The following is a 17,237-nucleotide window of genomic DNA, read 5'->3' as shown; positions in this document are numbered from 1 at the left end:
GGCCTATCTCGCTCCTGAATGTGGACGCCAAGCTGCTGGCAAAGATCCTGGCTACCAGGATAGAGAATTGTGTGCCAGGGGTGATACACGAGGACCAGACGGGTTTTGTGAAATGGCGGCAGCTTAATACGAACGTGCGGAGACTGCTAAACGTCATCATGATGCCAGCAGTGGAGGGGGAGGCGGAGATAGTGGTGGCATTGGACGCGGAGAAAGCATTTGATAGGGTGGAGTGGAGGTACCTGTGGGAGACGCTGGAACGGTTTGGATTTGGGGAGGGATTTATTAAATGGGTGAAGCTGCTCTATTCGGCCCCGACGGCAAGTGTAGTGACGAATGGTGGGAGATCGGAGTATTTTGGGCTCCACCGGGGGACCAGACAGGGGTGCCCCTTGTCCCCCCTGCTCTTCGCACTGGCAATTGAACCGTTGGCGATGGCACTGAGGGGCTCAGGGGGGTGGAGAGGGCTGACAAGGGGCGGGGAGGAGCACCGGGTATCGCTATACGCGGACGACCTGCTGCTATACGTTGCAGACCCAGAAGGGGGAATGCCGGAGGTGATGGAACTGCTAGCAGAATTCGGGGACTTTTCGGGGTACAGGCTAAACTTGGGCAAGAGTGAGGTATTTGTGATACACCCAGGGGACCAGGAAGAGGGAATCGGGAGACTCCCGTTGAAGAGAGCAGGAAAGAGTTTTAGATATTTAGGGGTGCAGGTGGCAAGGAACTGGGGGACTCTCCACAAGTTGAACTTCTCCAGGCTGGTGGAACAGATGGAGGAGGAATTTAAAAGGTGGGACATGGTGCCGCTGTCGCTGGCGGGCAGAGTGCAGTCCGTTAAAATGACGGTCCTCCCGAGGTTTTTGTTTTTATTTCAGTGCTTGCCCATCTTCCTCCCTAGGGCCTTCTTCAAAAAGGTGACGAGCAGCATCATGAGCTATGTGTGGGCGCACGGCACCCCAAGGGTGAGGAGGGTCTTCTTGGAGCGGAGTAGGGAGAGTGGAGGGCTGGCATTACCCAACCTTTCGGGGTATTACTGGGCGGCGAATGTATCGATGGTGCGCAAGTGGATGATGGAAGGGGAGGGGGCAGCTTGGAAACGAATGGAGAGGGCGTCCTGTGGCAACATAAGCCTGGGGGCCCTAGTAACGGCGCCATGGCCGCTCCCTCCCACGAGGTACACCACGAGCCCGGTGGTGGCGGCCACCCTCAAGATCTGGGGGCAGTGGAGGCGACACAGGGGGGAAGTGGGAGGTCTGATGGAGGCACCGTTAAGAGGGAACCATAGATTCATCCCAGGGAACATGGACGGGGGATTTCAGAGCTGGCACAGGGTGGGCATCAGGCAGCTGAAGGATCTGTTTGTGGATGGGAGGTTTGCGAGCCTGAGAGAGCTGGAGGAGAAATTTGGGCTCCCCCCGGGAAACATGTTTAGACATTTGCAGGTGAAGACATTTGCTAGACGCCAGGTGGAAGGGTTTCCCTTGCTCCCCAGTAGGGGGGCGAGTGATAGGGTGCTCTCGGGGGTCTGGGTCGGAGGGGGGAGGATATCGGACATCTACAAAGTAATGCAGGAGGCGAAGGAGGCATCAGTAGAGGAGCTGAAAGCCAAGTGGGAGGGGGAGCTGGGAGAACAGATAGAGGATGGGACATGGGCTGATGCCCTGGAGAGGGTTAATTCTTCCTCCTCGTGTGCGAGGCTTAGCCTCATTCAATTTAAGGTGCTACATAGAGCCCATATGACGGGGACAAGGATGAGTCGGTTCTTTGGGGGTGAGGACAGATGTGTCAGGTGTTCGGGAAGTCCAGCGAACCATGTTCATATGTTTTGGGCATGTCCGGCACTGGAGGAGTTCTGGAAGGGGGTGGCAAGGACGGTGTCGAGGGTGGTGGGATCCAGGGTCAAACCAGGATGGGGACTAGCGATCTTTGGGGTTGGGGTGGAGCCGGGGGTACAGGAGGCGAGAGAGGCCGGAGTACTGGCCTTTGCGTCCCTAGTTGCGCGAAGAAGGATACTAATACAGTGGAAGGACGCGAGGCCTCCAAGCGTGGAAACTTGGATTAATGACATGGCAAGCTTTATTCAGTTGGAAAGGGTCAAATTCGCCCTGAGAGGGTCGGTACAAGGGTTCTTCAGGCGGTGGCAGCCTTTCCTCGACTTTTTGGCTCAGAGATAGGGTACAGAGGTCGCAGCAGCAGCAACCCGGGGGGGGGGGGGGGGGGGGGGGGGGGGGGGGGGGGGGGGGGGGGGGGTGCAACAACGGGTGTGGTGGGTTATTTACAGTTGTAATGCGGGCAAATTTGTTCGCAGTTCATGTGTGATGTTGATTGTTGCTTTGTTTGTTTTTGGGGAGGGGGGAGGGGGGAGGGACAACGCGCGCGCGAGTTCGGGCGGGGGGGGATATTTGTTAAGAGGGAATATTTTGTAATATTCTATAGTTAGTTGGGGTAAATATTTTCATGTAAAAAATCTTTTCAATAAAAATTATTTTAAAAAAAAGATTGCTACATATTGAGAAACGTCAAGGGATACGGGGTTAGTGCAAGAAATAGTGTTGAAATAGATCAGCCACGAGCTCACTGAATGGTGGAGCAGGCCCGAAGGGCTGAATGAGTTGCTCCTGCACCTAATTGTTATGTTAAGAGCTAGACCGATTGGTCTACGCCAATATAAAATCCAACATGGAAACAAACCATATAGTCCAGCAATGTTATAACTTCTACATATTTCTGACAGTGGCAATGCAGGTCACTATTTCAGATTGTTGTGATATACATCACCACATGGCAAGAAATTGTAACCTTTGAATAATGAACATGGACTTTGTAAAACAGGGGTGCACGATTTCGGATTCGGTGAATAATTAATGACAACACTTTTAATGATTCAGTATCACTTTCAGCACAACTGTTTTAAATTGGTTAACCCGTTACATTTAATTACCTGAATTTTAGACTTTTTATCGTCTTCAAAGCTGCTTTGCCTCCGACAAGAATGATCTTGGATAAACTGAAGCCGGCCTTCCAGGTTCTGTTGATGGAAAGAACAATGAATTAACAAATTTCAGTTTGCAGCACAATTCTGCATGCTGTACACATGAACACAAAAGGTTGACGCAAGACTACATTATAAAAGCCTGCAAATATTAAATAAAGCAGTTCTGTTTTAAATCGTTTCATATAATCACTCAAACCACAGAGATATCCCATTCCTTGTTCTCTCAGTAGGACTTAAAAAAGTGAGAACAATTCAAAGCACTCCTTCAGTGCAAAAATTAGGATTTCTGAAGTCAAATAAATATTACATGCAATCATTTCACGAGAAGGTTGCATTTTGCCCGATTTTAAAACTGTGGGTAAAATGTCTTGTTTGTAATGTGTACAACACATTAGTACAAATATAAAACTTCTGCATTTTATTGAAGCTATTTGTTGCAAGTTAACAAAATCTAAACTTGCATGTTAAAAGTGAAACTTGGAGACTAATAAAAAGGAAAACTATGAGGAAAACTTTCATCATGCCACTTTGTATGCATTGCACGAATACTTGATTTAAGATTCGGCATAACCGAACGCTGCAGGGTCAGCCCAATAAGAACACAAGAAATTGAAGAAGGAGGCCTTGGGCCTGCTTCACCATTGAATAAGATTGCAGCTGATCATAGACTTCAACACCATTTTCGCACCCAATTCTGAACTTGATCCCCTAAAGAGGCCAAAACCCGATCGCAATCTCGACTGTAGCCAGTGGCTAAGCATCCACAGTACTCTTGAGGTGCAAAATTCCAAAGCTCCAGTACTTGTCTCAGTACTCAATGTTCACCCGCTTATCCAGAGATTATGCCGCCTAGTTCTACAATCCAACCAGGGGAAACAACTTCACCACATCTACCCCGACAAGCTCTCATCAGAATTTTCACCATTTCAATGAGATCCCTCCAACATTCTTCTAAATTCAGACCATTCTACTTAATCTCTCCTTGCAAAATAACTCACTCATCCCAGGAATCGATCCAGCCAACCTTAGTTTCACCCCTTTCTAAGGCATGAGCATGTACATAGTTACTTGAAATGTGATCATGTCAAAGCCATGTAAATATTCAACAAAACTTTCTTACTCTTATATTCCTATCCCCGAGCAATAAAGGAAAACATACCACTTGCCTTCCTAACTGCTTGCAAAATTTATGTTAATTTTCAAGAACAAGGATACTCAAATCGTTTCAACAATGTTTAATCGTTTGCTACTGAAAAAATATTTTTTTTATACACCTCCTACCGAAGCAAATAACCTCACATTTATCCACATTTTATGCCAGGTCACCATGGCCACTCACTAAACCACTTGCAGATATTAATTACCTGCCCACACGGATGCTCCTCTGGTCAAGCAGGTTAGTTTTGATTCAGCAAAGTGCTCCATTAGGTGGTAAGAGAGGGAACTGCTAAACTCACCGTTTGTCACCTGGATTAAGTTACAGATGACTTCGGGAAATTGAACTTCAACACGACTCTCAACTGGACCACAAAGTTGTCCACGTTGCATTTATTTAAAAACACTTTTCTTCTTTAAAAACATGCTTCAAGCTTTTCACAAACTACGCCGCACTTAAAAACTACTTTTTAATAACCTCACCGTCTCAAAATAAGTGAACACGCGATCATCTGGCACCATTGCTGAAAAGGGAGATGCCTCCTGTGTTTGGCTGGTGGTATATACTGTATCACTTACACAGTCTTCCTGCAAAATAGACAGAAACAAGTGTGATAAAGCGGTCTTCATTAACCATGGTTAAACTTCCAGAATTCAGACAATTAAAGCATTCTCTGAATGCTATTTGTCTGAAGTACCGAGCATATTTTAAATGGGAGGAGTGGTGCGACGGGAAAAAAAAAAATCACTGCATCTTAATTCTTTGAATAAATAGTTTTTTAAAAAACCCACGGAATTAGCTTCCTACAGGTTGCAGGACATGTCTAACTGCCAGCAAAGCAGTCTCATCCAAACTATGAACGTGGAATCAATTGAATTTTTGACAACCGTAGACCACAATACAGCACTGACTTGTGATCCAAAAGAAACGCAGTTAATTAGTTTCTCAATCAGGCTCCTCAACTGATAGTCAAAGCATGAGATACTGCACTCAAAGGTTAATGGGCACCACATATCACAAAAGTGTGTTCAAAAATATAGACTTAGCAGGAACTGAATATGTTAAATGCCAAGCAGCAAACAAAACAAATTCTGAAGTAATTACTCAAAAAATAAGGCAGAAAATGCCACACTGTGCTCTCTCTGCATAGGCAGCACCCTGAGTATTGCAACCAGTTCCAGTGAGAAGCACAAGTACATTTGAGTCTGGAATTTGCTCACGAGGTGGTCGACAAGGAGCAGAATGGTGGTACAGTGGTTAGCACTGCTACCTCACGGTACCAAGGACCTGGGTTCAATGCCGGCTCTAGGTCACTGTCCGTGTGGAGTTTGCACATTTTCCCCGTGCCTGCGTTTCGCCCCAACAACCCAAAGCTGTGCAGGCTAGGTAGATTGGCCACGTTAAAGTGCACCTTAATTGGAAAACATTAATTGGGTACCTGAATTTTTGTGTTTTAAATAGTGGCCGACTCTTAGCACAAAGGAATAATTCATTTTTTAAAAAAAACATTTTAATTCTCCTTTTTCACATTTTCTCCCAAGTTTACACCCACCAACAAGAACGAATAATGTCAATCCCCATATCAATAACAACAATCCCACCTCCCACCAAACAACTGCCCGCATGTTAACAAACAACAAAAAGGAATCAGGAATCATCCATAGTCACCATTAACACACACTGTCCCTCTCCCCCCAACCCTGCCCCCACTAATGTTCGATGTTATCCAATTCTTGAAAGTGCACAACGAATAATACCCATGAATTGTAGAACCCCTCCATCCTTCCCCTCAGTTCCAACTTAACCTTCTCATGAGTCAAGAATTCCAACAGGTCCCCCCCGCCATGCCAGGGCACAGGGTGGAGAGGTCGCTCTCCATCCCAACAGGATCCGCCTTTGGGCGATCAACGAGGCGAAGGCTACAACAACTGCGTCCGCACCCGTTTTCAACCCTGGCTGGTCTGACACCCAGAATATGGCCTCCTAGGGCCCGGGTCCTGTTTCAAGTGCACCAGTTTAGAAATTACCCTAAAAACCTCCTTCCAGTAATCCTCCAGCTTTGGACAGGACCAAACCGACCCCCAAGAAACAAATCTTTTAGTGTCTTAATCACCTTCTCCTCCCATTTCCAAAAATTTCCATCCCACTTCCCTGGCTCAAATCTATGGTTCCCCCGAATTGTCATTTCCCTTGACCCTGCCCCCAACCCAAAGTGTTGGCGAAACTGCCTCAAAATTCTCAATGAAGCTATTATTACCGGACTCCGAGTATTTCCCCGGGGTCATCTGGGAGCAGCACTGTTGCTAACGCCTTCAATCCCGACCCCCTACACAAACTCTCTTCCATTCTGACCCACTGGGAATCAACCCCTCTGACCCAGCACCGCATCTTCTCCACATTTGCCACCCAGTAAGAATACATCAGGGTCAGAAGACCCAAACCCCCTGCCTGCCTTTCCCTCTGTAGCAGCACCTTTCTAACTCTGCCCACCTTCCCTCCCCATATGAACGAGGTGTCATGTGAGAGTGCCTTTAAGAATTCAATGTTTAAGAAAGAAATGAAGCTGATCATATTACTGAAGAGATGTCACCGGGGGGGGGAGGGGGGGGGGGGGTTTCAGTGTGGCTGTGAGCTGCATTGCTGGTGATCTCTGCCACGAAGGACTAGCTCTTAATCCTTCGGTGAAATACTGAATATAAATCTAATGTGCTTCTGTTTGAAGGATTTGGTAAGTCTTTTGGATGTGTAAACGAGCAATTTGCAGGGTTGGGTAGTGTTGTATTATTTTCAGGATTATCTTTGAAGTAAGGGGTGTTAAGAGATCCAATGTTTATTTAAAAGGTTAATTTGAGTTCATGGAATAAACATTGTTTTGTTTTTAAAAACTACGTGTCCATAATTATAATACTACACCTGGGGAACAAGCCGTGTGCTTCAAAAGCAACAATCCATTAAAGGTGGGGGTTGGTTTAACTCCATGATACATTTTGGGGTTCTGAAAATACATCTCCCATAACAGAGCTAAGCATTCCTTCAATCTCTCTAAAAAATACAGTTGAAGGAAAATCGGCAGGCATTGGAAAATAAACAGAAATCATGGCAACACGTTCATTTTAACCGCCTGTACCCTATCCACCAGTGACAGAGGGAGATCATCCCACCTTGCCAGATCAGCTTTCACTCTCCCCGCCAAACTAGAAATGTTGTACCTACGGAACCTCCAAAATCCTGAGCAACCTGCGCCCCCAGGTATCTAAAGTGAGTCCCTGCCTACGGAATGGCAGCCCCCCCACTCCCAGCCGAGGCACCACAAAATACTCACTCTTGTCTCGATTTAATTTGTAGCCCGAGAAAGACCCAAACACCCGAAGCAGCTCCACTATTCCCCCTATTGACACACTCTGTTCCGACATATATAACTGGCCATCGGCATACAAGGACACCCTATGCTCTATTTCCCCCCCCCCTCTTCCCGCACTATCCCTTCCCATACCCCCGAAACTCTTAACGCGATGGCCAACTGCTCAATCACGAGTGCAAACAGCAGGTGGGAGGGACATTGGACACCCCTGCCTAGTCATAGAAATGATTCATGAGCAAGAATTGGAGAAATCTGGCTTTTCTCCATGAAATTAATTTTAAGAGAAAACCTTTTGTATAAGAGGTCGCAAAAAGACAAGAAAGACAAAGAGGTCTCAAAAAGACAATATGGGGCAGCACGGTGGCACAGTGGTTAGCACTGTGGCCTCAAGGCACCGAGGTCCCAAGTTCGATCCCGGCTCTGGGTCACTGTCTGCGTGGAGTTTGCACATTAGAACATAGAACATAGAACAGTACAGCACAGAACAGGCCCTTCGGCCCTCGATGTTGTGCCGAGCAATGATCACCCTACTTAAACCCACGTAACCCGTATACCCGTAACCCAACAATCCCCCCATTAACCTTACACTACGGGCAATTTAGCATAGCCAATCCACTTAACCCGCACATCTTTGGACTGTGGGAGGAAACCGGAGCACCCGGAGGAAACCCACGCACACACGGGGAGGATGTGCAGACTCCACACAGACAGTGACCCAGCCGGGAATCGAACCTGGGACCCTGGAGCTGTGAAGCATTGATGCTAACCCCCATGCTACCGTGAGGCCCCACAATCCAAAAGATGTGCACGGTAGGTGGATTGGGCATGCTAAATTGCCCCTTAATTAGAAAAATTGAATTGGGTATTCTAAATTTATTTTAAAAAAAGACAATATGGAACAACATTAGCTTGCAACACTAACAGAATCAAGCTAATGCAAGGCAAAGTTGTGATTGATATCTAATAAGGACAAACCTACAAATGCTGGAAATTGAAAACAAATAGAAATTGTTGGAAACACAGCAGGTCCGTCAGTATCATTAGAGGGGCGAATTGTTACTCTGGCTGCAAGCAGCGTCAGCACTCATCTTTCAGATGGGCAAAGGATCTGAATCCAAAAGTGTACCCCCTATTTTGTATGCTGAAGGATCTGCCACACCCTTCCGGCATTTTCAATATTACCAATGACAGAAAGTTCATCATATTGGTCAACGGGTGAAATGGGTTTCTGGAGGGAAACTACAGGTTCGCTCAGAGTCCAAAGTATGTGGGATTTGTGATCACTTGTCAATTTGTTTACAAGGGGAATCGGATTTAAAGACAGCTTAAAACAAGTGATTCAAATTTATTTTTGTTAATGTGTTTTTTTTCTTAGCACTCAAAACTAACTCAGACCAAAAACAATTCAGCTTCGGTCAACTGATACATTTAGCCAATATCATTCTTTTCAATCACTAAGGAAGCATATGAATCCGAAACGTTCATTCGGGCTATCTCCCCACCTCAAGCGTGGCTGAAATTTCAGCAGTTAAAGGCACATGGTCTTGGTCAACATTTACAAGGTCAACTTTCATAGCATCCATTTGCGGCTGCATTCGGTTCCACAGCGATTCCATGGGTGTTTCGTCTTCAAAATCAAGGTTGGAAGCTCTGAGGGCAGCAGTTAGAACATCCACTTGTGCTGTTGGACAAAATAATACAGTTCACTTTCCTGTTCTCCAACTTGGTGAACTAAAGATTCAAGTTTATGTAATTGGCTGTGCTCAGTTTATGTCAATACATAATTTCATAATATTTATTTGTGAACTATGACTTAAAACATATTGTTGACAGATATATTTTTATTAGGCAATGGTATTAAAAAGGTTATGGAACAAAAGCAGGTAGATAGAGCTTTGATACTGATCAGCTATGATCTAACGGAATTGTAGGACAGGATTGAATGGGAGAATGCCTTCATCTCAGTACTCCTGTGATATTCTGAAGGCAGACAGATGGTTAATTCTCATTGCACTACTCTGTAATATGCTGCTAGGTGGTGCACAACAGTATGACTGATGTTGACTTGGCTTTTTGACATCCAGCCCGGGATATGAAACCACTGTCGCCTCAAAATGCACTTCCATAACTGACCACCTCAGCCAGACAGACTCAAACAGAATATTCACCAGCTGGATTTCTTGTTGAACTTTAATTTCAATATACACTACATCACAAAAATTGGTTATTTTCGCAACAAACTTTCAAAGCTTGCCTTTGCCAGCTCCCCACTTTTCATTTGTAGGACTTGCTGGCATCATCCTGTACCCTTCATAATCTCTGCTGATTCTACCCTGTCCAGATCACCCATCACCCCAGTCTTTGCTGATTTACATCAGCTTCCCCAGTAGCTCAAGTTCCAAACCTTCTAATCCCACTCGGCCGACACCCTACCATCAGACTCAACTTCAGCTCTGTATCAATTTCTTAGATGGAAGAGTTTATTGCAACCTCTTTTCCTTTAATCAGTGATGGCACAATCTTTAGTCACCAAGTCCTATTCTCTCTAATTGTCTTCTGAAATCTCTGCCTCATGCTCTCCTACAAAGATAAAAATGCCCTCAAGGCATCTCAAAATCTCATCTGCCATTCAGGGTTTTCATCAACTCCTTTCCACATTTCAATGAAGTGCTGGATTGTGTTTTTTTGAAAAATGTATTTCAAAAGTTATTTCATAACTGAAATCTGCTGAAAGAGGAAAATTGCTGCACAGTGGTAGCATCTATTATATTCTTACAGTATTGAGTGAGATCCCACCAAACATCTGATGGAGTGGCAACTGAGTCAGATTGCCACTCTACTTTAAGGTTCTTACCTTAAAATCCAGCTGATCCTATCTCACCTGACCTTCTGACTCAGGCTGGGCAGGATCTAGACAGTGCAGCAGATCCCCAGGGCCCCAAAGTCGAAGGGCTTTAAAGCCCAAGTAAAGGAAGTCACGTCCTCTTTTAAAAAAAACAGCAATAGCCGCCGTAAACCAGCTGAGTTTAAAGGTCCACCCAGGTTTAAAGGATCGGGGGTTGGGGGAGGTGCTTTGGGTCAGACCTAGGCGGGGTGGGTGAGGTAGGGCGAAACCTCTAGCTTGGGGAGTGTAGTCAGGTTGTGTAGTCCCTTGGGGTTGGTGGGGGTCCTGTGGGAGGTCAGCGCAAGACTGTGCAATATTTACCCAGAAGTTAAATGTGAACTTTTTCTGGGTAAATATTGATAACACGGTCGGTTTGTGAATTAAATTGCATTTCCAGATGATTTTGATGCAGGGCAATTTTTAAAAATTAATTTACCTCATGTCTGCCTGGGTTTCACCCCCACAACCCAAAGCCAGGCTAGGCGGATTGGCCACACTAAATTGCCTATTAATTGGAAAAAAACAATTGGGTATTCCAAATTTAAAAGAAACTATCTTAAAACTAATTTACGAGATGTGGGCGTTATGGCTAGACCAGTATTTATTGCCCATCCCTACTTTTCCTCAGAAGGTGGTGGTGATGATGGTGGGTTTGGAAGGTGCTACCACCTCGAAGGACAAGAGCAGCAGATGCCTGGGAATACCACTAGCTGGAGGTACCCCTCCAAACCACTTACCATTCTGACTTGGAAATATATCATCGTTCCTTCACTGTGCTGCCTAAGGAACCTTGGCAAGTTAAAGTAATCTTTATTGTCACAAGTAGGCTTACTAGGCTAACACTGCAATGAAGTTACTGTGAAAAGCACCTAGTCACCACATTCCGGTGCTTGTTCGGATACACAGGAGAATTCAGAATGTCCAAATAACCCAAAAGCACGTCTTTCAGGATATGTCGGAGAAAACCGGAGCGCGCAGAAGAAAACCCACAGACACAGGGAGAACGTGCAGACTCCACACAGATAGTGACCCACAGAACATAGAAAAATACAGCACAGAACAGGCCAAGCCGGGAATCAATCTGGGACCGGAGTCAGGAGGCGGGTTAGTCGCCGCAGGAGTCTTTGATCTGCTCTTGTATCCACAGTATTTATATGGCTACTCAGTTCGGGACTTATGGGAGGAAATCAGAGCACCCGGAGGAAACCCACGCAGGCACAGGGAGAACGTGCAGACCTAGCAGAGAGAGACCCAGAACCTGGGACCCTGGTGCTGTGAAGCAACAGTGCTTCCCATTAATGCACTCACTTTAGCAAATTCTCATTTGCACCTATATTTACAAATTCACATTCCATCTTACTCTTAAAAACTTCAGTGGGCTTTTGCCTCATGATTTGAGGCTCTGCATTCCACATAATCCCACCCCTTGAACAAAGTTTCCCGGATTTGACAAACTCAAAGTCAGAAATATGCCGCCATATTTTGAATACCTTAACTGAAAGGGAAGAGTTCTTCCTAATCAGTCATAACAAACCCTTTCATTAAATACCTTTCAAATCACCCCTTAACCTTCTCAACTCAAGGAAACGACTCAACTTCACCCAATTAGAACGAGAGGTCATAGTCTCAGGATAAGAGTAGCAAATTTAAAACAGAGATGAGGAGAAACTTCTTCTCCCAAAGGGTTATGAATCTGTGGAATTCACTACCCCAGAATGTGGTGGATCCTGCGACAGTGGGTAAATTGGAGAAGGAGTCAAGACATTTTTAATTAGTAATGGATTGAAGGGTTACAGAGAACGGGTTACAGAAATGAGGCCATGATGAGATCAGCCATGATCGTACTGAATGGTGGAGCAGGCTCGAGGCGCTAAATTGCCTACTCCTGCTTCTTATGTTCTAAGAAATAACAATGCTGTCTAAATTTGCCTTCCAGTCCTTGGTCTGTAGCTGTGTAGGCAATAGCACCTCAAGCACAAATCTGGTGTTCTTGATCAAAAAGGGGATTTCCTGATTAACTAAGGGGGTCGGGGGTTATGGGGAGAAGGAACACATCATCCATACTCGAATAGTGGAGCAGGCGCAATGGGCCAAATGGCTTAATTGTGCTCCGACATCTTATGGTAATTTACCCTAACGGAGTTCCATCATCGATTCTAGTGAATTGCTCTAAACTGAACATTCCAGGCACTGTTTCAGCAGCTTTTAGTAAAACATATATTCTCCCTTCTGATACAATTATACCAGAAAACTAAAATATACCAGAATACAACAAAGAATTAAGACTTCATTGTTCGAGTTTAAGCTTCATAGCTTATGTAACATGAATAAAAATCAATGCTCATTTTGAGGGATTTGCACGCCACAGCGGCTATGCAGGCGAGAGGCAGTTGCCATGCCAGTCCTCAGCATCAGCTCCAAACCTAGTCTCATGGCGTCAGGTGAAACAGGGGCAAGAAAGAATACTGTCCATCTTGTCCCCCATTCTGCCATTACCAAACCAGGGGTACAATCCTGGTTCAATTAAGATTACAGGACTGCATGCCAGGTGCAGCACCAAGCATTCCCAGGAAAGGAGTGCCAACTTGGTTCAATATACAACTCAGGACTACTTTTATGTCAAACAGAGTAAGCAATAGACAGAGTTACTCAATACCAGTCAACACATCAGATCTAAGCTGGGCAGTCCTGCCACAGCCAGTCGTGAATGGTGGTGGACAATTAAACAACTAACTGGAGAAGGAGACTCCACAAAATATCCTCATCCTAAATGAGGAGCCTGGCATATCAGTGCGAAAATAAGGCAGAGAGGAGGTAGCATGGTGGCAGTGGTTAGCATTGCTGCCTACGGCACGGAGGACCCAGGTTCGATCCTGGGTCGTGGATGATCCATCTCGGTGTCCTCTGGAGGTCACCAGCATCAAAGATACCAGTCTCAGTCCATTCGATTCACTCCTGTGCGATAAGGAAACAACAGAAGGCACTGAACACGGCTATGGGCCCAGCCAATATTCCAGAGGTAGCACTGAAGACTTGAGCTCCAGAACATGCCATGCCCCGAGCCAAGTTATTCCAGTAACAGTTGCAACACTGGCAGTTACGCAGCAATAAGGAAAATTACCCATGTATACTCGATCAACAAAAAAAACCGGACAAATCCAACCTGTCCAATTACTGATCTATTAGCCTCCCCATGGTAATGTGATGGAAGGGGTCATCAACCATGCTATCAAGCGGCATTTGTCAAATTTTATCTTGGAGACTGAGAAACCCAGCCATGTCACTAACCCAGGTCTCTACACTCGGTGGCTTCGAGTCCCTCCACATGAATAAGATCTGTCTCCGGGCTACCAGGGAAGCAAAGGCCACGACGTCGGCCTCTTTCGTCCCCTGAACTCCCGGCTCTTCCGACATTGCAAAGATCGCCACCTCCAGACTCGGCACCACCCGTGCTTTGAGTACCGTGGACTTAGCGAAACCCTGCCAAAACCCTCTTCGGGCATACCCAAAACATGTGGACATGATTTGCTGGGCTTCCCGCACACCTTGCAGACCTGTCCTTTACCCCAAAAAACTTGCTCATCCGGGCCGTCATGTGTCCCCGGTGGACTACCTTGAATTGTATCAGGCTACGCCTGGCACATGGATGAGGATGTATTAACGCTGCTTAGGGCATCTGCCCACAGACCCACCTCGATCTCTCCTCCTAGTTCATCTTCTCACTTGCCCTGAAGCTCCTCCGCCAGAGTTTCCTCCAATTCCAAAAGTTCCTGGTAAATATCTGATACCTTCCCCTCTCCCACGCAGGTACTGGAGACCACTCTGTCCTGTATCCCCCGTGTCAGCAGCAGCGGGAAGGCCAGAATCTGCCTTCTCAAGAAGTCTCGCACCTGCAGATACCTAAACCCATTCCCTGCTGGCAATTCAAAGTTATCCTCCACAGCTTTCAAGCTGGGGAAGCTCTCGTCTATAAATAGATCCCCCATCCTCCTAATTCCTGCTCTTTGCCATCTCCGGAACCCACCATCCAGCCTAACCAGCACAACCCAATGATTATTATCAATCGGAGTCCAAACCGATGCTCCCTCCACTCTCCATATCTCCTCAATTGCCCCTAGATTCTCAGAGCCACCACCACCACCAGACTTGTAGAGTATCGGGCGGGTGAGAATGGAAGAGATGCCGTTATCAGTGCTCCAAAACTTGACATGACGCCACCTCCATCCGCTCCCACACAGACCCCTCCCCCACTATCCACTTCCTAATCATGGCTATATTAGCCGCTCAGTAGTAATTGCAAAAGTTCGGCAGCATCAACCCACCCCCGACTGCGCTCCAGCAACACGTTCTTCACTTGTGCGGTTTTACCCGCCCACACAAAGCTTATTCACCCGCTTGAAAAAGGCCCTTGGGATGAAGATAGGGAGGTACTGAAATACTAACAGAAATCTGGGGAGGACTTTCATATTCACGGTCTGCACTCTCCCTGCCAGTGATAGCGGGAGCATGTCCCATCTCTTAAAGTCCTCTTTCACCTGTTCTACGAGCCAGGATAGGTTTAACTTGTGCAGTGCCTCCCATTCCCGGGCCACCTGGATTCCCAGATACTGAAAGCTCCTTCCTACCATTCTAAACGGCAGCTCTCCCAGTCTTTTGTCCTATCCGCTTGCCGGGATCGCGAACATCTCGTTTTTTCCCCCCCCATGTTCAATTTACACCCTGAAAAATTGCCAAATTCCCCAAGGATCCGCATAACTTCCCCCATCCCCTCCAACGGGTCTGAAATATACAAGAGCAGGTCACCTGCGTAAAGAGAGACCCAGTGCTCCACCCCCTCTGAACCAGCCCTTTCCAGCTCCTCGAGGCTCTCAACGCCATGGCCAATGGCTCTATGGCCAGAGCAAACAGTAGCAGGTAGAGAGGGCACCCTTGCCTCGTCCCTCGGTGTAGTTTAAAATACCCCGACCTCAGCCGGTTCGTACGCACATTCGCTACTGGTGCCTGATTCAGTCAATGAAGCCCTCACCAAACCCAAACCTTCCCAGTACCTCCCACAGGTAACCCCACTCCCACCTGATCAAAAGCCTTCTTCACATCCATCGCTACCACCACCTCCATCTCACCTCCTTCTGAGGGCAGCATTATAACATTTAAGAGCCTTCGAACATTGGCCTCCAGTTGTCTGCCCTTTACAAATCCCGTCTAGTCTTCCCCTCTCACCCCCGGGACACAATCCTCTATCCTTGTGGCCAGTATTTTAGCCAGCAGTTTGGTGTCCACATTCAGTAGAGAATTGGCCTGTATGACCCGCATTGCTCCGGATCCTTCTCCCATTTCAGGATCAATGAAATCGAGGCCTGCGACATTTTATCTTCTCTAGCCGCAGGAAGTCATACAGGCCACCCAACCATGTTGCTACCCCCGGTGGCGATGCCGACCACCACTCCAGCAAAATTTGCCGCTGTGCAAACAGATAGGCGAAGGCCAAGACATCGACCTTCCTCCTCTCCATGAGCTCCTGATTCTCTGAAACCCCAAATATCGCCACCAAAACATGGTCCAATCCCTCCTCCACTATCCTGGCTAAGACCGTGAACACTCCCGCCCAGAATCTTCCCAATTTTTCACAACCACAAAACATATGCACATGATTCACTGGCCCCTGCCCACACATCTGCTACCCCCTGAAAGAACCCATTCATTCTCGCCCAAGTCACATGCACCCCGTGCACCACCTTATACTGTATCAGGCTCATCCTTGCTGTATCAGGCTCATCCCATTTAACCTTTGCAGCGCCTCACTCCATACTCCAATTGATCTCCAATCCCAACTCCGCTTCCCATTTCTCCCTGATCTTCACCACCCGCTCGCCTCCGTGCTCCCCCAGCCACTTATATATATCACACCCCCCACCCGGCTCAAATCCATGATTCTCATACAGCGGCGTTAGCACCGACATCCCTTCCACCCTAAAATGCTTCCTCAACTGATCCCATATCTTCACCGTGGACTGCACCACTGGACTCCCTGAATAGCTACTCGGAGCCATTGGCAACGCTGCCGTCACCATAGCCCTCAAACTAGACCCCTTACAAGATTCCTCCTCCATCCTAACCCACTCTACACATTCTCCTTCCCACCACTGCCGCACCTTGTCCACATTCGCCGCCCAATAATAAAAGTTTGGCAACGTCAAGCACCCCCCCACCTCTGTCCCCACCCTCAGCACCTTCCCCACCCATACAAAGAGATGAAGGTGTACACTTTCCGAAAAAAGGCCTTTGGTATAAAGATCGTGAGAGCCTGAAAGATAAACATGAACCTCGGCAGAATATTCATTTTCACCACTTGGACCCTCCTCGCCAACGTTAAGTGCCGTGTATCTCACTTCTTAAGATCCTACCTGGCCTCCTCCACCAGCTTTGTTAAGTTCCACTGATGGAGCCCCGTCCATTCCCTCGCTACCTGAATCCCCAGGTACCTAAACCTGTCCCTCGCTACCGTAAATGGCAGCACCCTAAATTAGCCCACTGTGCCAGCTCATTCACTGGGAATACCTCGCTTTTCCCTACATTCTGCTTGTATCCAGAAAACCCACCAAACCTCCCCAACAGGCCCATAATCCTTCCCATACTCTCCAACGGATCCGAACCATACAGCAAGAGGTCATCGGCACTGAGCGACAGCCGATGCTCCCTCGGTCCCCTCATTATCCCCTGCCACTCTGCCGACCCCCTGAGAGCCATCGCCAATGGCACTATGGCCAGTGCAAACAGCAGCGGCGACCCTGCCTCATACACCTGTGTAAGTCAAAGCTTTGTGAGCTCATATCATTCG

General features: G+C 47.0%; 1 protein-coding gene across 11 annotated transcripts in view; it reads right to left on the bottom strand.

Annotated features, from left to right (window-relative positions):
* The window catches only part of ppp4r1 (protein phosphatase 4, regulatory subunit 1), a 105,378-nt gene that overhangs the window by 37,370 nt on the left and 50,771 nt on the right, over window positions 1-17,237 (bottom strand). For all 11 annotated transcript variants that reach the window (XR_005462022.1, XM_038808677.1, XM_038808678.1 and 8 more), the window contains 3 exons: window positions 9,018-9,196; window positions 4,637-4,741; window positions 2,945-3,031 (listed from right to left, as the gene is read on the bottom strand). Coding sequence is in view for 10 of the 11 variants with exons in the window: in XM_038808677.1 (XP_038664605.1) it covers window positions 2,945-3,031; window positions 4,637-4,741; window positions 9,018-9,196 (371 nt within the window). In the remaining variant the exon portion in view is untranslated. The remainder of the gene's footprint in view (window positions 1-2,944; window positions 3,032-4,636; window positions 4,742-9,017; window positions 9,197-17,237) is intronic.

Source organism: Scyliorhinus canicula, chromosome 10 (genome assembly GCF_902713615.1).
Source record: "Scyliorhinus canicula chromosome 10, sScyCan1.1, whole genome shotgun sequence".
Taxonomy (NCBI): Eukaryota; Metazoa; Chordata; class Chondrichthyes; order Carcharhiniformes; family Scyliorhinidae; genus Scyliorhinus; species Scyliorhinus canicula.
The sequence above is the reverse complement of the archived record's forward strand: the minus strand, read 5'-3'. Positions and strand labels throughout refer to the sequence as shown.